Source organism: Rhagoletis pomonella, unplaced genomic scaffold, assembly GCF_013731165.1.
Source record: "Rhagoletis pomonella isolate Grant_MI unplaced genomic scaffold, Rhpom_1.0 Rhpom_scaffold_02651, whole genome shotgun sequence".
NCBI lineage: Eukaryota > Metazoa > Arthropoda > Insecta > Diptera > Tephritidae > Rhagoletis > Rhagoletis pomonella.
The window spans coordinates 1-21,530 of record NW_023461204.1 but is presented as its reverse complement, the minus strand read 5'-3'; the positions used below and the strand labels follow the sequence as shown (position 1 = coordinate 21,530).

The 21,530-nt window shown below is 36.5% G+C and overlaps 1 protein-coding gene across 1 annotated transcript; it reads right to left on the bottom strand.

Moving 5' to 3' along the window:
• Positions 1–1,239: 1,239 nt before the first annotated feature.
• On the bottom strand, positions 1,240–17,377 carry LOC118753590 (the record flags this gene model as incomplete). Its single annotated transcript, XM_036488471.1, is given in 2 exon segments — positions 1,240–3,901; positions 17,098–17,377. Coding segments are annotated over 2 exon segments (1,835 nt in total), but the record flags the coding sequence as incomplete, so codon positions are not given.
• Between the last annotated feature and the right edge of the window lie 4,153 nt (positions 17,378–21,530).

The window sequence follows — 21,530 nt, the reverse complement described above, 5'->3', positions numbered from 1 at the left end:
TCAAAAGTCACGAAACAGAAAAGTTCAAAACTGAGTGAAAACAGTTGCGTTAGGCGTTTGCTGTGAATTGCTTATTTCTTGTTTAAACTTAGCTTTTCTATATACTAGGCATTATTCTTTGGATAATAAGGACCAATTGCTGAAAATTTCAAGGAAATTAAAAACCAAGTTATGCTACTTTAAGTAATAAAAAGTCGTACATGCACTCGGTTTTAATTGCCAGTGTATGTATGAATTTAAGCTCATATAAGTCGGAGGAAGGGAAACACCCTCATGGGCTCTTAAATGAGATCATTATGAGCGTAAAGGCTCCGAAATGGGACTCCTTAAAGACTCGTTTATGACTCCAAATTTTTGCTGGGTAGTAGTACATCTAGTCAATCTGGCTCCATTTGTAGGAAAAAATTTCATGCAGGATAAAAATGGTACCATGCTGTTCAGAAGAATATTCTATTCTATTGTTCTATCTTTCAATTTGACAGGAAATATTTTTAATTAATTTAGAACTATTGACAATTAAATATCGCAACGCTGCTACTAGCACTGACGCACAAATTAACAAGTATAAAAATATTCAAGAAGTGGTCGTATTTTATTGAAACTTCACTCCTACAAGGACTACTTCACGTTGATTTCAAAAATTAAATCGGTTTTTATGCCGGCTACCAGTTTCGAAAAACCCGAGTTTTTAGTACTGGGTACTGAATTTGAGTGATCGCACCCACTTTTTAGAGCTAGTAATTGGTTCACCTGCTATAGCCTTCTCCTTAACTCATGAAATTAAAGATCTCAAGGATGGTCGCTTCGCCTAATCCTAACGTCAGGCCAGTTGCATATGTCTCAGCTTGAAATTCGTTACAGTTTCCTGAGGGTCTATAAGCCTCTCTCAAAGATAGTTTATGTGGGAAGAGACCATATTCAATGCCAAAGTCTATGGTTATCTAACTTAAAGTAACTAAAGTTCGAAAGAGGGGGGCTCCTGTTTGCGGCCTTGCAAGACGTCAACTAATATTTGAATTATAGATTAAGCAAAATCGTTGAAGCATGACAGATGCTAATGTTTGTGGCTAAAATTTTCAAATAGTTTTGAGCTCTAAGTAGTTAGTTAAAGGAAATATTATTGATTAAAGTAATTGCTTGATTTATAAAGTATATAAGTCATTATTGCAATGTGTCTATTTTAATATTTTTTTTGTAATTTTTTCCCTCTAAACGAGTATCTAATCAATTCATAATTTCATAATATCAAAAACTTACTTTTTGTTATGTAGTACATATATGTATGTATTTAATAAAAAATCACAAATTTATTTGTGCCATTGGCAGTTGATATTTCAAAGACGGTGAAAGGACAATGCAAATACATACATATTTACGAGTATAACATCTTATGAACCGAAAGTGAGTTGGGGCCCAGATGCGGTTTACTGTTTTGAGTCTAAACTTGAGCTCATTTTTTATTCGTAGGACATAGTTGACAGAAATTGGCAAGAGGCTATAAAATTCGCATCGAATAAGAACTATTACGAATTTCAACAGCTCCCTTAGTTCCATAGGCAGAGAATATAGTAGAGCGACGGAAAGAGGTATACACATTTGAATGCAAGAGCTCCTTCTTCTTATTTGGCGCTGTAACTGCCTATTAATTGCTCTCTTATGTCCCAATTTTTTTGTCTCCTTTTGGTCGCTTTGCTTATTACACTTTTCTTCGCTCCATTATATGCTCAGCTTTAGAGCTTTTATTTTGCTCAAGTTTCCGGTAATTGAAAAACTTATTTTTTGTTTTCGAAGTAATGCAAAATTTGGTGAGGAAAGTCGTATGGATCGAATCATTTACTTAAACTTACTTTTCTACTTCAAAACATCACACGCCAAATGTCTACAAGCCTTATGGACAAAGCCCGGTTTTACAAAAATTCTGCTAGTCTGTTACAATAAAACCGAGATCCACAATGCAAATACAAAAGTCTAAACCTCAGTTTAGATGCTCAACACTCTCTTGTATGTATACCTACAATTAGGCATTTCAATTACATTTTATTTATTTGTTTAATGCCTTCTCAATCACTACTACCTAGCAGGCAACTATGTATGTATGTATGTATTTTTCGCTCAGTGGGTATTCCAAAAAGGTACAATACTTAGGTGTAACTACATAAAAAATCAAAACTTAACACTTATTACTTCCACACTAAAAATATATTTCTTCCCCGAAGCAGTTTACATCCGCCACTCCTCCACTCCACTATCGCCTCGGCCGATTTCGTACATCTGCCTGCCCCGCTGCGCACACAACTGCTACACGTGCACGCCCGGCGGTTTGCCTTGCAACCACAACTCGTACCTCTAGTATCTGCTGTGGTAGGCATGACCCGGCCCCCGAAACATGCGGCACAATATCGCCACGAATAGCGTCAGCATCAAACTCAATCCCAGCGTGATCAATATCAGCTTGCCATAGGGCAATTCACTCAACTCCTGACGCAGGCATATCTCTGCCGATTCATCGTTCAGCACGAGATCCTTGTAGGCGTGCGCGCGATGCAGCAGACCGAGTTGCTCCAAATTCCACTCAATGTGCCGCGTTAGTTGAGCCATCGTAGAGATGTGCGTCACGTTCGGACAATTGTCGACACCGTTGCACAGCAGGTGGCGTGGTATGCAGACCTCTGTGTCGCCGGGACAGCGGAAGTCGCAGCCACCGTCCTGCAGCAACGACGATGCCAAACTACCGTCGGGATTGCGTGGCAAATGGAACAGTTCGGTCCAAACTAAACGGAAGGCATTTTTGCCCGGCTGCCCATCGCCGGTGTATTGTATCAGCACTGGCAGTGGTTCCTGATCGGCGCCAAGCGCACCCAGATCGGCTGCCGAGAGTATGGGTAGATCGCGCGCCAAGGAGATATTTTCGGGGCACATAATGAAACGTGGCTCGAGTCGCCCCGCAAGGTATACTTCGATTTTGGCGCTGTCACAAGTGCGATCGGCAAACCGCGCTTTCTCCAAATTCAACCACAGGTCGCGCTGTGCCGCCACTTTCAGTTCCCAAATGCACTTTTCGCGACGATAATGATGCTCAGGCACGGCGGCCATTGGGCCCGCCGCCATCGCCAATGCCTTCTTGAAGGGAAATACCAATTCGCCATCGGGCGAGGGTCCCAGTGTTATGGGGCCACATAGCGGACCGTGCGCAAACTCATAAGACGCCTCGAATAGTGGATTGGGATTCTTGAAATAGGACGTGATTGCGTGTTGACCCTGCACAATCATCTCGAGATTCATCTGATCTGCGGAGGAGATGACGCGTACTGCGCGTGGTATATTATCGCAGAAGCAGGCGAGATTGTTCTGGAATTTCTCGCGTTCCTCCCAAATCACCAACTTATCGACACGCTCTTCATGGCAACGCGTGCAGGCGTTATTGTTGTAAGGTAACTCTTTGAACGAAACCGAAGTGACTTCGATGACAGCGCGCGCATAGAGCCGACGATCGGTGACGAATTTATATTGACAACGTACATCAGAGCCGCCAGTGCGTTTGAAGATGAGCGAGTTCATTGGCGAGCGTATCTTACCACCCGGATGCTTCCAGGCGTACATAACCTCATCGCAGAGTGTATTTGGCACCGGATCACCGAAACGGGTGTTATTGAAGAAGTCGTAGTGTGCCCAGTAGTAAAGCGAAGAGCCGCTGTAGGAACCGGTTTTCGAGTCGAATTGCACGTATAGCGAGGGACTGGTGCTCACGAAGTCCACCTTTTCCATGGGTCGCGAAAATGTGTCGCAGAAGGTTTTGATAATACGTGCCGGATCGGGATGATCGGAGTCGTAAATTGTAAGCGATTCACCGCAGTCGCCGTCATACTTCAGAATCGGTGACTCAATGCGATTGATGCGGAAGCTGGAAAGAGAAAGAACATACAAATTTCGGATGAGAATACATAGGTACTTGTATGAAATAAGAGAGATTAAGACAACTCGGAGCTCAATTTTGCTACAGTTATCGAGTATATATTTATAAGTCAATGAAAGCTTAGTCAGAAGTATATCGAGTAATGAGGCAGAAAGTTGAGGATATTTTTAATAATTTTTAATAATCACCAGAAATCAATCCTTCGTCAATTTTAACTGGAGTTTTGTGCCCATTTATTTTCCCTAGAGTGTTACTAACATGATGGTTATGTACATAGGTCGATTTAGGTTATTACACATGCCAGTCGAGTAAGTCTAGTCTCTTGAGTTCAAGTAAATAAACTCAGCTTCTTTCGCATAAACATGTCACATTTAAGCCGCAGCAAATCTTCAGGCTTTGATATTTTTCTGTAGAAAAATATGAGCCTATGCATACATGTATGTACATATGTTGGTGTGTGTATATTAGGGTGGTCCAAAAACAGTTAGGTCGGAATTGTAATGCTCTCACCCCCTAGGATTGTTCTATATCGAAAAAAAGTATACCCACGTATTTTTTTATTTTAAAATCAAAAAATATTTAGAGGTCGCTCAAAGCGCTCAAAGTTTTCCGTGTATTTTTATATGGGAAAAATAAGACTTTTCGTAGAAATGGAATATAATTCTTGAAAATCAATATTTTTCGATCGGAAAACTCTGGTTCCCTTCAGAAGACTTTCAATAATAATACCCAATTGTTTATTTACACTTTTTTTACTACCGCCTTTTTATTGGTCCGCCCATTGCATTTTTAATGGGTTTTTGGCGGACCTATAAATTATAGTTGCGATGAAAAGATGTTTAAATAAGCAACTGGGTATTATTATTTGGAATCTCCTGCAGATAAACACAGTTTTCTGGTAAAAAATATAGATTTTTAATTATTCTATACCATTTCTACGAAAAGTTGTTTTTTCCCCATATAAAATACATGGATAACTTTGGGCGCTTTGAGCGACCGCTAAATGTTTGTTGATTTCAAAAAAAAAAAATAAGGGTACATTTTTTTCGGTATGGAACAATCCTATGGAGTTAGAGCATACAAATTCCGACTGTACTTTTTAACATGCATTTTGGGACCACCCTAGTGCATATAAGCACTTGCAACAAACTGCTAGCTGGTAGACATGTCTGGCAGCATGCCAGCGAACAAATTTTTTCAGTTACACTATACTAACAACTATGTATATACATATAAGCCTGTGCAGTCCTCCCAACATGTACTTTATTTACTGTTTTTTTTTGTTTTTCTGATGGCCTAGCTGTGACATCACCTTGTTATACTGCTTAATCCCCAAAATATACACACTTCCCCAATTCATATAGAGTATGAAATCTGGAATATGAAATAGTTCGCCCGTACAACTTCCACTTCGTCAACACTGCCGTTGGAATTGGATGACGCTGCAAAAGCCAGTTAGCATGACCAAACGGTAAAGACGTGAGACCGTGAGGCGCTAGTGTGACCGTACATGGGTGTACATATGTTTCTTTTTTTTTTTCATCACAAAATTGCATAACCTATGAGGCACAAACCAGCTAGCATACACCCACACATACACACACGTGACTCGACACTTATTGAAATACGCCCAGCCAATCCGCTCAGGCAGTGATATGTATTTAGTACAGCGAGTTATACAAGGCACAAAAGCTGCTTCTGCTGCTAAAGTACACTGAGCTCGCCCAGCGCTGAGCTGCCCCTAAGCCTATGTTGCAGGAAGGACTACCGGTAAATGGGTGATAGTGGTAGGCAGCCGAAATCGGCAAGGCGGCCTATCAAAGGACTCGCAATAAACGAAAATACATTCATAGCTGTGTACGAGTTTGCTTGCGGCAAGGTGATCATTTGCTTTTGCAGCACGAAATTTCGTGACATGGCGGTAAATGGCATCCATACATTTGTGTGTATGTATGTATGCGCAGCTGCGTTGTGTGTCAACTTAAGCTGCCTACAACAAACTGGATTATGAGGATATGCAGCACGGCAGCATGGCAGCAGGCTAGAGGCCGTCAGGTAAGCGCAGAAATAGGCGCTCGATGTCGAATATGTTGCGCTCAAGATGCTGCAACACTGCTTAACAGAGCCTGAGGAGGCACGTTTGTGCAGTCTACACGTAACTGCCATAAATATGTATATTTGTTGCACTCGCGAATTAAGTTGACCTGATGTGAGTCGTGCAAATTTAGTGCAAATTAAATTTCTTAGGCGAATGGGTAATGCTGTGTGAATTTTGGTTGTTGTACACGGGGACAAAATTCGTATTAATTAGTTTGATAATTTGGTGATTGGAGCAAGTGGAATTTTCGGAGTACTTGCATTTTAGAGTCCAACGTTGTAATTTAGCTAAGTGGGATAGTAAAGGAACGAATGGAATTTTCGAAACAAAGCAAATATTAGAGCTTTTGTACGTGAATATGTTTTAAATGAGTTTAAAACTTGGAGCTTTTGTAATGATTGATATATGGAATTTTCGAAACAGTAACATTGTGGTGATTTTTACAAGCATTCTCTATTGAAAAAATCATACTCGAGTTAATTTTTAAGAAAAATTTACTGGAACGGGTGGAATTTTCGAAACTGTGTACTTTTTTGAGATCTGCACAGCAGGAGATTCTAATATACATACATATCGTCGTTTAAAGTACAAAACCACATATCCTCGTAATTCAAAGCCGCGTATGTGAGGTTGCATAAATTATTTTCTAGAGAGTAAAAACTCTCATAAGTCAAATTTGTTCTCTCTTTCATAAAGCAATCGCATTTCTGTCTAGTATATTTAGGACGAATGGATAAGGCTTCAGCCAGAGGCTTCGGTGAGCAAATCCAATTTTTGATAAAAAATGTCCCTTACGCAGTTTTCCAGAACGGCGATACGCGGTTTTGTTCTTTAAACGACGATATGTATGTATTCCAAAATTCAACTCTTAAGACCTGAAAATTTTGAGTTCTGCGACCTGATTCCCGTCAGATATTTTCGCATTATATCTTTATGAATTGGAAAAAAATAAAACTTAGCTAAAATTTTAAACGAGACTTTGAAAGCATCTTCTTGTGTCGATAACATTTTTTCGATAAGAAGTTAACTTTCAGTTTTTATATTTTAAATCTACCCATGTATTTTTCAAAATATAGCAGCTTTTCCTTTTCAAAGCTAATTATTTTTTTGACCCATTAATACGCCTGCCATTCAACTGCTACGCACAATAGACGTACATCTACGTACTATGTACATTAGGGAGGGTAAATTTTTATGGGCGATTTTTCGACTACGCGCGTATAACACAAAAGGAATCTACGTGCAGTTCTAAGAAAATTTGCCGAAAAAAATTTATTTGGAGTTTACCAAATTGCGAAAATAGGTGTCTTAATATTTTGCTGTAGGCCAACTCCAAATTGAGAAATTTTAAAACAGGTTGCAGTTTGGAATAGTATTACGTTTTCCTTTTCCTTGTACACTAAAATTACTGAAACTTATATGAATTTGAAAAAAAAATGTTAGGGGAACATGTGAAATTTTCGAAACACGAAGAGTTTGTATAGTTTTTAAAGATAATTTAGCATAGAAGTCCAACTGGCAAAAAATTTGCTTTAGTGGAACAAATTGAATTTGCGAAATACTACCTAAAACTCACTTTCAAATTTTATTTACTTTTATTTTAAGCATAATATTTTTTTTGTCTCTGCATCTTTGGCCTTTATTTTTATATGATTCTTCGCTGTGCTCAGCTAACATTGTCGGAATTTTGTACATAGGTCTCAACCACTCACAGGTTCGTGTACATACTTACATATGTATACTGAGTATACTTTTTGCCCAAAGGTATTTTATATGCTCTTTACAGTCTCTGCCAATCTGCTTAGGCTTAGACTTGCAGTCTATAATAAAATATTATGCCATATTTTTACTAGGCAACGAAATGGAATTGTGTGAATTCCTTCGCCTATTTAGCTCATGACTCCCTCGCATTCATTTTCCACACCTCAACTGTACTTCTCTCCTAACCAATGGTTTGTTTGGGGCTGCATATAACTTTTATGCTGCACGTAAAAGTTCAAGCCAGTAAGTATGTATTTCTATGTATTGTATGCACGTAAGGCTATTCGTGTGCCGCCATATTATTGCACTATCTGTGTCTCACCTGTACTTGTAGCTGGTTGCTAAAATTGGCATTTTTGTGGTTAGCTGACTATGAAGGCTTCAGCTAGTGCGCTTTTCCTTTCACCGTTGTCGTGGATCACAAGCGAAAATTGGCTTAAACTAAGTTACTGTTATTATTATTATTTTCATTTCATTACGTTTACTAGTTCCATTTCGTGCCATTTTCATCTGCGAAGTGAATTCGTTGGTGTTTTTTTTTTCTTTGCTGTTATTTAGTCACATTTGCTTTGGGTGTTTGTATGTAGCTGTGGCTGGCTTTGTGCGGTTTGCTCCCCATTCCCAGCACACGAAGTCGGATTTTTATTTTGCCACTGCAGTCACGCGCGCCTTCTCTTACCTTAGCGCCCGAAGGGTAGCTGCCACATGTGGCACATTTGCTGCACGCCACATATACATACATACACACACACTCATATTTGCAAGCACGTGTGCCTTGCCTGACTGCTAGTCTACTTGGCTGTGTGGCAGCAATAACTACGAGCACCAACCATATAAACTCCCCCCACTCTTCGAATGCTTTGCCGACTTCAGTCTCTTTTGACGTCCATGCTCGTAATTGAAAAAGTTTTTGTCATCTGAATTACTGAATTACATACTCGTCCTCAGTCCTGCCACTCTAGCCCTGCTACGTAAGTGGATTTTCAAAGCATCAACTTTGTGCTGTGTAGCTTCAATGCAGATTTACTAATAATATTTTTGCGCATTTTAGATATTATTTTTCCATATTGTTTTATGGGAATACTGAAATAACTTTTGAGTTCTTTATGTTTTGTAGTGCGGTTTGAATGTGCATGAAAAACTTACTTTAAAGGTGTGCATACCATGTGTTTATTAGTTTTGTTGAGCGCATATTTGAATTCATTGTTTTGAATGAAAATATTTTGTTTTGCTACAAAATTTAAATTCGCTTGAAAGTTTATATAAACTTGAGAAAGTAGATGATTATATGTAGGTACTGATTGAAGATTACAAAAATCTATCAAATTCTTAAAATGGAACGTACGGAATTTTCGAAACATTACCTATTTTTATACTCTCCACACATTTTCTGGAAAATTCAAGAATTTTATAAGTAAACCATGCGCGGACCGTGTGGAATTTTCGGAACAAACATTTTCATCCTACAACCGCTGAATCAAATCAGCACAGGTAAGGTTATATGTTATTCTGATGTAATTTTACTTATATGTTACCTTAGCGGCAGTCAAATCGGGGCGGTTATGTTCAATTAAACATTAAAATATTACTTCAAGTGTACTTAATATGCTTTACAAAGTTCATTTGTTCTCTACATTTATTAGGTCTATTTGCTGCTTTTGTCTTCCACTTTGATTTTGCGCCGCTTCAAAGTTTTTCTTCCGTAATAATTCGCCCAACACTTGCTGAGCATAAAGATAATATCATTTTCATAACTTTTTCGAACGGATATACCATTTTCCTAGCACGCACCAACCCTAAAGTCTTTCTCGCTCTTCCTGCTCCCAGCTCTTCCAACGAGTTCTTTCGAAATTTTCAATTCAACATAAATATTTATTTACAATCGCATAGCTTCCTTTTTCTTTTATTACTTTGTTTGAGCGGAAAACTTGTGCTAGCGGCATTAAGTTTAACTACCATAAAAATTTTGTTTCTGCTACTTCTCTTAATACTACTCAGTGCGGAATTTCGTGGTTAGTGTAAATGCCAATTTTTGGAAAATGTACTTAATCTACGTTGCTGGCGAGTTGGATTTTAGCGAAGATTCTTTAATTCGCAATTAAGCTGAGCGCTGGTGTGAGGCGAATAGGAATTGTGAATGTGAGATGGAGGAAAATTACGAAGTGTAAAATTGAGGATTATAAACTTGAAAAATTCCAACGAGAAACAATGTGCGGCTGCTTTGGAAATTATTGCAGCGATTTTTTATATTTAATGTCAAATCAACCCAAATTTTAGTAGTAGTGTATACAAATAAATTGAGAAAAATTTTAATTTTCGAAATACTAATAAAAAAACAAGCAAAAACTTGCCTTGAAAAATTTTTGTTAGCAACGGAACGACTGGAATTTTCGAAACAACGACAAGAATCAAAGAGATTGTGAAAATATTGGCAATTTAGAACCACTGCTAAATTTTTGTGGACCAGAAAACGTATGGAATTTTCGAAACGGAAACAAAATCTCAAGAAATGCTTACTTTTGAAATGTAATATTATTTTAGGAAGTTATGTCAACTAATCACAACGTAAGCTACACCAGACACACGCAAAAACTTCACATCCTTTTTTTTAATAAAAACTGCAGCACATGTTTTCTGTACGCTCGAAATAAATTGCTTAGGATTTATAGTTAATGCCATTATTTTCGAAGCAGAAATGTTATACAAAGTAAAAGTATAGTGGAAAAATTACTTCAACCATGAAATAAACGCAATTTGTGGAAGATTTAATTTCCATTTTTCGAATGAATTTTATTCTCAAATTATTTATGCATATCGAGTGGAATTTAAGTAAAAGAAATAGGCAAAAAATAAAGTCGAAATATTTAAAAATTATTGAAAGCGTGGAGTTTATAGTTCTTTTTACAAAATCCTGTTTATTTACTATGTCCTCCGAAGTTATTACGATTTCCTTTCCTCCACTGCGTTCGAAAGTTTTGCGAAGTAACTCCAAACTTCAACGGAGTCACGCAGACGTACCAGTAGCCACAACCACAAAACCAAGTAGACAAACTTAAAAATTATAACTAAACTTTATGAGAAGATTAAAAAATAAATTGCTGCAGCCGGCCAACCAGCCAAGTCGATTTGTACTCAAAAGGAGAATGGAGCAGAAGAGTAGCTTGCAATTATAACTGGAAAGCGAACAGCAAATGTTTACTACAAAGGAACAACAAAAACTAGCAACAAACACATAACCTTAAATAGAGAGCAACTTGCAACAAACAAACTAAACAAATAAGTTATGCAACGTGAAAAGGCAGTGAGGACTGGGCAAGCCAACTAAATAGCTTTACGTAGCTGCTCAATTTTGCCAAAGAACCTGGTTCATAAGTTTTTTTTTTTATAAATATATTTCGCTCGACAGCGTCTAGACTGTGGAAGATACAAGGCAGAAGTAGTGTTTACAAATGTAGCTTATAGTTTTACAACAATAACTCATGTTCAAATATGACGTTTACCTGCCATGGCCGTTTTTCTGTTGCGGACACATGCAAGCAGCAACATGATGTCCAGCTTTATTGCTGCTGTGAAGGTAGAATTCTTATGCAGATGAGTGTTTGGTAAGATGAATTTTAAGTTGTTACAAATATTGCATGTGAGGCTTTCGGCTATGGGACTGGGAGAGAGGAGGAAATTTCTTGTATTAAATACTTTAAAATGAGAATGAATTTGAGCGTATGTGAGTACCCCAGATGTTTCTACAGCTACCTTATTCGTCCAGATTGCTGGTTGTAGGAATATATACGACTATGAAAGGCGAAAGTATAAGGAAATCGCTTGAGGCGAAGCAGATATTGACGACTACCCAGCAGAGGTAATAAGCTGTCTAGTCGGAGAAATCAATAACGAAATAGGTACATGATTAATCCAAAATAAAGCTTGCAATGCGGTGGAATTACTATCTGTTAGTAGACTACTGTCAAATTTTTGACCAAGCCGCGTCATTTAGTGTATGGTTGACAGCTATGAAAAGTACAGACGACGAAGAATGGAAAAAAGATAATTTCGCGTGCTCTTCCAACATTTTTGTGTATTGAAAACCACCACCAAAACCAAGGAAGGGCTTAATAAAAATTATGGCAACTCCGCACTATTTGTTTCAGTGGTTAAGTAATGAATTTAGTCATAGCTATACTACAAGTGAAGCTGAACGTACCGGTAGCCTACGCTCGGCCATAAAACCTAACAGTGTGACCACTACAAAGGATGAAATCTTCAAACGCAAAAGAATGAACCAGAGTCCCAGAAATATCCAAAACAAGTACGTTCCAGGTGGGCGTACATCAAAGAAGGCATAGGTGTGTCCATCGGCCAGCTAGGCCATGGCGCTTTTTTTGTTTGGGATGCATGCGATTTCAATCCACTCTGCTAAATTTTGCTCGCCTGGTGGAAATGCCACATGTGGGTAGTGAACTGAATTTTTCTCAAATGACCGATCGCCGGATGCGGATACTTTTGAACCTAAAAATGTTACAGCAGTTTGGCGATACTTCCATTGCAAAAGGTCGTACGACCGGTGTATTTTTGTCTAAAAAACTTCAGGCGCGAATTTCTCATTTTGTAGAATTTTTACAAAAAATTATGGGTCTATAGAGCATGCCTGAAGCTATCTTTTGAAGACCTAAAAATGTGTCTACAGCAAATCTTTGTTTCAACTTTTTGGGCTGAAAGAAAGACTTGAGGCGCGAACTTTCACATTTTTTCAAGCTTTCTTTTTTTTGTTTAAAAGTTTCAAACTCTGTAGAACATTTATAAAAATTTGACGAATTTTAACAAATGTTGATAAAAATCTTAATCGTTTTTATCAGATTTTTTTAGAATTGTTTTCAGTATGCAACTTTGTAGCTCACTAAGGTTTTGTATAATAAAGTTCAAGTTTGAAGTAGCTTGGGCTTACTGTCGGTTTTTTGCTAATTTTTTGTTCGCGCATGTTCTTCCATACATAGTATGTCCGAAATTTTTTTTTTAAGTGGAGAAAATGAGCAACTCCTTCAACGATAAGTCCTAGCTACTAAAAATTTGCACTTGGAATTGAATGGGTTATTAAACTGCCTACTCAGAATGTTTCTAAGAAATCTAATTGAAAAGCTCAAAATTTTGATGAAACTTTGTCGAATTTTGATAACTTTTGTAAAAAGTTTGAAATTATGACTTACATGGCTTTCGTTAGAGAAGGAGGAACACTGCAATAGCTCGCAAGCGTTATCTCCTGCTATATATCTTATACGTCCCGACTTTTAAAAATATTCAGCGGGACAATATTCTCATATCGGTACTGTCCCGCCAAAATCGGTACGAATGGTCACCGTATATACAGGCTATATATAGCCTAGCATTTCCAACGAATACATACAAACTAAACCATCAACACAACTACATGTTTTCATTCCTTTAGGCAAACGATAATGCTTTAAACTTAAAGTCAAAATGTCACATAAATCTTTGCTTGAATTCTAATTAAAATACTTAAGATGACAATGAAGTATGCGGTGAATGAAGGCAGCAATGGAAGAGTATCACTCTCAGTAGCTTGAAAACAGAAATTCTCATCAACTAAAATATTATACACATGCATATACATACATATGTATGCACATACATACGTTTGACATGTGGCACGCGAGCGGCATGTGGCAAGCAGGTACGAATGTTGGTATGCATGAATGTAAAATTGTGCAACGCCAAGTTAACACAGCATGCAGCAAACAATGTTGCTTCGATTGCTGGTATTGCAAATAATGCTGTTAGTGTCGAACTTTCCCCTCTACGTACGACGCGCCGCTCGAGCTCTCAACTCCTCAGCAATGTCTTTGAAAGCGAACAGTAGTACTTCATCCGCTTTAGCTTAACTTAAGCTTTTTGTGGTTTAAATGCTGTGGCATTGAGGCGGCTGATATTTAAGTTTGCTCACACGCATATAAATAAGAGGTATTTATTTCTAGAAGCGTCTAAGGCTCGTACATAACTATCAAGCTCTGAAATAATTTGGTTACTTGTTGGTTAAGACTGTGAATTTCTTCCCGCCTTACATCTTTTGCTGCTGCTTCATCTGCCTTTGCTTCTCCATTTTGGCTTTATTAAGAAATTGCATAATAAATTCCTGTCGAAAAGCGTAAAGTTATAAATAACAGTCGCCACATTGCCACAAAGCGAAGATTTATTGAGATTTTAGAGCAACCAGCAAAAGAGTAACTGACACAGCGCTCCGCCTCATCTCGTACAAAACACACACACACACATACACAAACACATGTACATATATAATCGACAAAATTTAGTGTACATAACTAGCATTCGTGTCAGGCGAGGCGAGGCGGGGAACTCACTTAGGACTTGTTATTTTCTTCATTTCAGCAAATATACGATGTGTATGTGATCTGGAATTTTTCACCAGCTAGCAGGCGCTGGCATAATTAATGCTTTTATTTTTGTTATGGTGTGGAAATATTTTGAAAATTGCATTTTATCGGCGCTTAGTGTAGGAAATTTATCAATAAACGCACATAAGCCACATTGTGCTGCTTATACGCATCGTTGGTTTGGCGAGAGTAAACAGCTTGTTTAGGCCTCAAGCACGATTTAGGAATAAAATTATCTCATAAAAGAGTGCACATAAATACATATGTACACAAGCATGTAGGGTTGCGTAACAAATGATTTCATAACGCTAAATTTGCACACAATAGTGCTTAATTGGCAACAAATTTGTGAAACATATTCGAATTTCATAAGTATAAAATACTAAGGCGGTCAACTTGAAAATATCTAAATGTTTCGAAAATTCCACGCTGTTCCTCTCAAATGAATTCATCGGATTAAACGCATATTGAACATAAATATAAGTGATTAACAAATAGTACGATGAAAATGCCATTAGTTTCCGAAATTCCAATTTAGTAGTTTTTTATAAAAGTAATGTTAAATAAAAATTGTTAAGAGGATGCACAGTTTTTTAGCACATAAAAATGTGTTAACCCGAATTAGAAAAAAAACACCAAACAGTAAAAAAAAAATATTTTTGGAATTAAAAGCTTTAGAAATATTTTTTTTTGCTACGAAAATGATTATAAGAAATATAATTTAAGAAAAAACAATGTCTTAGAGAAAATTGTGTTCATCCGAATGAGAAAAAAAACAAACCAAGTATTTTTGGAAAAAAATAAAAGTAATTTTTGGGTCTAAAATTATTTATTTGTTGTTATGTTTAGAACAAAAATTTTGTGAAAGAATTTTTATTGAGATTGAAGCCGTTTTTTATGAAAATTTATTGTGTGAAAAACCACAACAATAGTTTATAAATTTCCCCATCGGACTTTTTCCTCGAGTTCACTGGGATTCGAGCCAGCGACGCCAGCTGTTTTTGCTTTTTCCACTTTTTCCCAACTACAACCAAAGGCAACTGATCTGCTACTATTTAGACTTGATCATGCATAAGTCTTTTGTGGTAAAAAAATCAAATTAGAAGAGAAACTATTATTCTAAGATTGTTTGCGATAAAAAATATTGTATGAAAAGATAATTCAAAAAATGTATACCAAAATTTTAACCTTATGTACGGAAAACCATTATTTATTTGAGAAAAAGCCTTTAAAAAATAGAAAAAATTAAAATAAAGGTTTTGCAAAAATTATGAGATTAGTGAAAATTTCTTAAAAATCCTTGTTTTCCAAAAAATGTCTTTATAAAAAAGTCTCCAGCTCAACAACATAATTTAAAAATAAAAAAAAGTACGTGCGCCTGGGCCGCCCTGGAGAAGTGAAACATACGTTACATATCTATTTTGTCTCATAACCATTATACATACATACATATGTACATGCATATGTACATTAAAGTGGTCCAAAAACGTATGTAAAAAAAATAAGGTCGGATTTTTAATGCCGCCACCCCCTAAGATTGTTATATACTGAAAAAAAATATACCCATATTTTTTTATTTTGAAATCCAAAAATATTTAGGGAGTGCTCAAAGCGCTCAAAGTTTTTCATGAATTTTATATGGAGAAAAAACAATTTTTCGTAGAAATGGTATAAAACTCTTGAAAACCTATATTTTTCGACCCGAAAACTGTGGTTCTCTTCAGGAGACTTCCAGTATTAATATCCAATTGTTTATTTAACCATTTTTTTATGATTCAAGATTTTTTATTGGTCCCCCATTGCATTTTCTAAGAGCTTTGGAGGACCTATAAAATATAGTTACCATGAAAAAATTGTTAAAGAAACAATTGAGTATTATTACTGGGAATCTCCTGAAGATAAGTAAAATTTTCCGATCGAAAAATATTGATTTTCAAGAATTCTACACTATTTCTACGAAAAGATGTTTTTTTCTCCATATAAAATACATGATAAACTTTGAGCACTCCCTAAATATTTTTTGATTTCAAAATAAAAAATAGGGGTATATTTTTTTCGATATAGATCAATCCTAGTGTGTGCCGGCATTAAAACTCCGATTTTATTTTTTTGGACCACTCTAATGTACATACATACATATGCTTTTGCCGAAGGCTATATTTTTTGTATTTTTTTATCTAGATCCCCTGTTCGTTCCAATTACATTTATGTAATTCTGTTTTCCTTTATCTTCATTTTTATCTTTATACTATATAGATAACAAAAGCGATAGTAACATCCAACAAAATACCGATAACAAAACCGATAAAAATATCGATAACAAAATCGACGACAAATTGATAAAAATGTCTATAGCAAAATTGATAATAATATTTGTAGCAAAACCGATCAGAAAAACGATAAAAATATCGACAACAAAATCGATAACAAAGTCGATAACAAAATTTATACCAAAATCGATAAATAATCGATAGTGAAAATCGATTATAAAATATATAAAAATATAGATAAAAATATCGGTAACGAAATCAATAAAAATATCGACATATAATCGATAACAAAGTCGATAACAAAATCGACAACAAAATTGATAGCAAAATCGATACATTGATATATAATCGATAACAAAATCGATGACAAATTCGATAAAATTTTCAATATTTCTTGTGTTGAATTTTGTTTTAATAGGAGCATTTTTTATTTAGGCCTCGTTTTTTATATTCAAATCTCGAGCTTTTCCAATTATAGGCTTATGGCCCCAAGAGAGTTAAACGTGCGTATCAATGCAAAACAAATTTAACTAAATTCAAAATAAATAACCAATTTCTTTTGCGAATCATGCACCCTTTAATTAATTTGAAAGCCCTTTTAATATCACTCATACGCACTGTCTACCTTCATCCACTACCATTGCATGTACTTACCTTGGAAAATAGAGTCGCACAATTTCGCCCGTACGTCCTTTGATGTGATAACTGCACGACGTATTCGGTGGATACCAATGAGCGATACTCAAAAATATACCCTCACTAGCGCTGCTATCCTTCAACGAGTCCGAGCTGAGCAACCAATCGCAAATGCCATGCTTAATGCCCGCCGTCTCCACATGACCCGGCCAATTGCCGACATTGAAATGGAAGCCAGTGTTGAGTAGAGGGCCGGCGGGTGAGGTGACAAATTCGACGTACATGAATTGTGAAGTGCCTGTGAAGAGAGAGAAGGGAGGAAGAGAGAAAATAGCAGAAAGAAAAATTAAGGGAAAGCGTTAAACATGATGAATTTAGGGGAAATACAAAGACAAAACGACGAGAAAAGGTGCTAGCTACGAGTATAATTTGAGTGAATGCGAAGCTAAGCGGCAAAATGCGCTTACACCAGCACTTGGTTATGGCGGTGAATTAGAAATTTGCAATTTCCTCTAACAATGAGTGTGTGTGCATAGCTTGTTGCTGAACTGCATATTCCTGCTGCGTGCGCGTAAATTTATAAATATTAATTGCATTAGCCGCACAATAACCAAGCCACCTGATAGCCATTGCCAGGCGTGCCAGCGAATCGGTTAACCTCAGCATTTGTGGCTGGCCCTAGTGGCAGCTGGCTAATGGCTGGCGGATTGAGGTTGATGAGGAGGTTTGGCATAGATGAAATTGCGTACGTTGCTGCCATAGCCAGTTGCTGTTGTAGCGTTGCATGAATGTCCATTTAAATTGGCATAAATGGCTTTGTTGTATAATTGCGTTTCTCCAATAGCAAAAACTAATACTACTAGAACTTTAGTGCTTTAGTGTGTGCCACGAAGGTTTTGTTTGCAGCAACAGGATCGCTAGGTAGTGGTAAGTGTAGTTGAACATGGAGGAGCTGGTAAGAAGAGAGCCCAAATTCGCAATGGTCCTAACCAACACTTTTTTCGAAACTGCGATTTTCACAGATATTGGTAGGATATATTAAAATACACTTTCACTAAAAATTTGAAGGTGTTAGTCAAAAAACCACGGAGTTATGCCAGTTTTTAAAATGCGCTATCCGTATGTACACATGATTCGATTTTCATAATATTTTTTCTTCTCCTGTAAAAGAAAAATTGCTGGTTAGGACCTTTGTGAATTAAGGTGACGATATGTACATATATCTCAGCGGGTTGCGGAAATATAGGTCAAAATGTGATTAAAGAAGCTCGACAAAGGTATAAAGTGGGGCTAGGACTCTCCGTTTGTTTGGATATTCGCACATGCTAAAATCCAGATATCCGGTTAAGGTCCGTTCTAAATTTGTCATTTGAATATCCCGTTAATAATGGGTTAATATTCGGATAATATCCGGATATCCGGCCAATAACCGTTAATTTTGTTGACCTAATTTCCCGAAATTCAGATTTTTAATCACATATCCAAATATTCGAAATCCGGATTATTCGGATAATTAAAAAACCGGATAGAGCTTTCAGCCTTAGTATAAAGTTTGACAAAGGTAAAAAACAAATGTTTAGGAGAACTTACAAAATATGGATATTAAACTGAAAAGACTATGTTGAAAGTTTAAAGCAGCTAAATTTCTTAACAGGGTTGCCACCATACGTAAATTTATGACAAATATACCGCTTAGTAAAATATTAGTAAAAAAAACTTTTTATAGAGTTGCCACCTACATAAATGTAAAAAATTGATTTCAAAAACATGTCAGTCACATCAGACGTCAACCCTAAAGATTTCTTTCGGTTGTTGAAAGCTATATGAAATAAGTAATAAAAAAATTCCCCTTAGACCCCTTTCTGTCAATCCCGCATACGACACTGCTGCAAATTAAGGCGTTTCAGTGCCAAATACATATGTGCATAGTTATGTGCCGATTGTTGCACTTAAACAGCACCAAAGATCATGTGCAACAACAACTACAATTAGACAATAGAACAGTTGCAGTCAAGCTTGCCGCTTGCCCGCTGATTTAGCATATGGACACGAAAAGCAATAACGACAACGACAACGGCAACAACAGCAATGGCAATATGCATTTGCAAAACAGCACAGCAGTCATTTATTATGCAATTTGACGATTCACTTGCACTCACATGCACACACGCATGCACTTGCAACATATGCGCCATTGCTTGCCACATGAACACCATGACGCGGCTCAGCGCAGTGTGGCGCATTCATTTTCATCAACGGAACAAAATGGCGATTCCACGTCGTATACGCAACATTTGCAGGGCATACAAATGATTGTGATGGATCGCTGTGCCAACCAACAATGGTTTTGTTGTGAGACTATCACAAGAGTTGGTATGTAAGTACGTATATACCAGAGTACAGATGTAGATATACACACTTTGAATAAAACTAATAGTAAACGTTCACCGTACACTAAAAATATGGAATTCAAAAATATGTTTGAAAGCTATTTTTGAGATGAAAAACGCATTTTAAATTTCGCTGTGTGAACTTTACAATTTTAAGTTGAACAAAATTCAAATCGCTTTAGTTATGAAAAAATGTTGAACCCTGACGAATAGAGTCTATAAATCGAGTTTTGAGGCTTTAATTGTATGTTTTAAAGACGCTGATGATATTTGTGGGTACACCCGTTCGTATTCGTTTAAAGACTCTACTAACCCAGTGTTTCCACCAAAGGTTTAACTGCAGTTACGAGCTCAAAAAAAACACCAAGGGGGTTCTTAACTTTTGCTTTTTTCTCTCGTTCGCTTCTACTTAATAGGTGGAGTTACCCCTTTCGAGTTGTAATCTGCGTTTTCCAATAGGCATAAACTGCAGTTAAAGCTTGGTGGAACTAAACTATAACGTAGCATTGCGATTTCCAGAACCTCACGGCTCACAGTGGTCTCAAACTAGCATTTGCTGTGCAGAACAGTTCAGAACCTTCGCTTTTTAACCGATGTTATTATCGTACTAGCCATTTTCTTCCATATACTTACATATATATGTAAATAAAGGCGCTCGAAGTTTCAGCTAAAAGCATATTAAAAATCAACGTGCTACATAAAGAATGAACTTTGTTATACTAAAATTTATATAGCTATAAAAGTGCAACTTTACAAAAAAAAAATTATTTTATTTTTTTAATTATTTTGGTGAAATTTTTTTTTAAACATTTCGATTTTCATTGTTGCAATTATTTTTGTAACACTATAAGTATTTTCAATTAGTTTTTATTATACAACTATTACTAACAAAAATATGAGAATAAATTTTCTTCAAAATTGCTACTTCCTTTAAACGTTGCACACACAATTTTTGTTTAAACAATTTAAAATTCAAAATTCGGTATCGATAAAACTCTTCTAGATTTATTAGTTTTCATTAAAAAAATAAGAATAATCAAATCGGTTAAAAAAATAGGGTTGTGTACTATTTCGAACAGAAGACTCTAGGTTGGAATCACTGTGCGACGGGTTTTGAAAACATGCTTATCAGAAAGTTTAAAAAGTTGAAGTAGAAAAAAAATGTGTATAGTAGGTATAGGGTCCTATACTTTTTATTCAATCTTCCTGCGATTAAGTCAATCCCGAACTCATAAACTCATCTCCTGGTTACCACACGCCTTAGGACCTGTTTACCCCTTGTACTCGTTCTTCCATATGACAACCCACGCCATTCAATTGTTCATTTCATTTATTCACTTAGACATTTCACTCAATAAGTCATTCATTCGTTTCGACGTTGTAATGACTTTTTCGCGCGACCAGTTAAAGTCAATGCATTTTAATTTCGTTATTGTCAGTCGTTGTTGCTGGTTGCCGTGCCGCGACTGTGCGCCGTCGTTTAGACCCCTTTTGCTTCCACTTTGCATTTTCCGTTCGACTTTGCATGCATTAGCTGGCTACGACTTGTCTCGTGTGCTTTTGTCTGCGCATATATTGCGCGTTGGTTATGCTGACATTTGCTATTTTCCATTTACCAGCTGCCAACTGCCTTTTAACAATTGTTGAAATTTAGTTTGACGCACATACAATCGTACTTGTATGTATACTATAATTGGTTGCATTGGCGAGTATTTTATATGCTTGTACATATGTATCTATGCGCATATATATTTCGTCAAAAGTGAGTAACTGAACCATTGGCGTGCACTCTGTATTGAATTTCACACTTTATAGGAGGCAATAATTAAGTAAACATATTCAAAAAGGTTCTTAGTAAAAGTTGTATATTCACTCATTTGGAAAATGTAGGAATCTAACAAATAGCTATCAAAGATTACCGAAGAAAGTATCAAATTTGTTCTATGTAGATCCTCTACTTTAACTTGCTTTATTTAATTTTATTTTGAATTTAGTTTAGTTTAATTTAATTTTGTTTTATTTTATTTTATTTTATTTTATTTTATTTTATTTTATTTTATT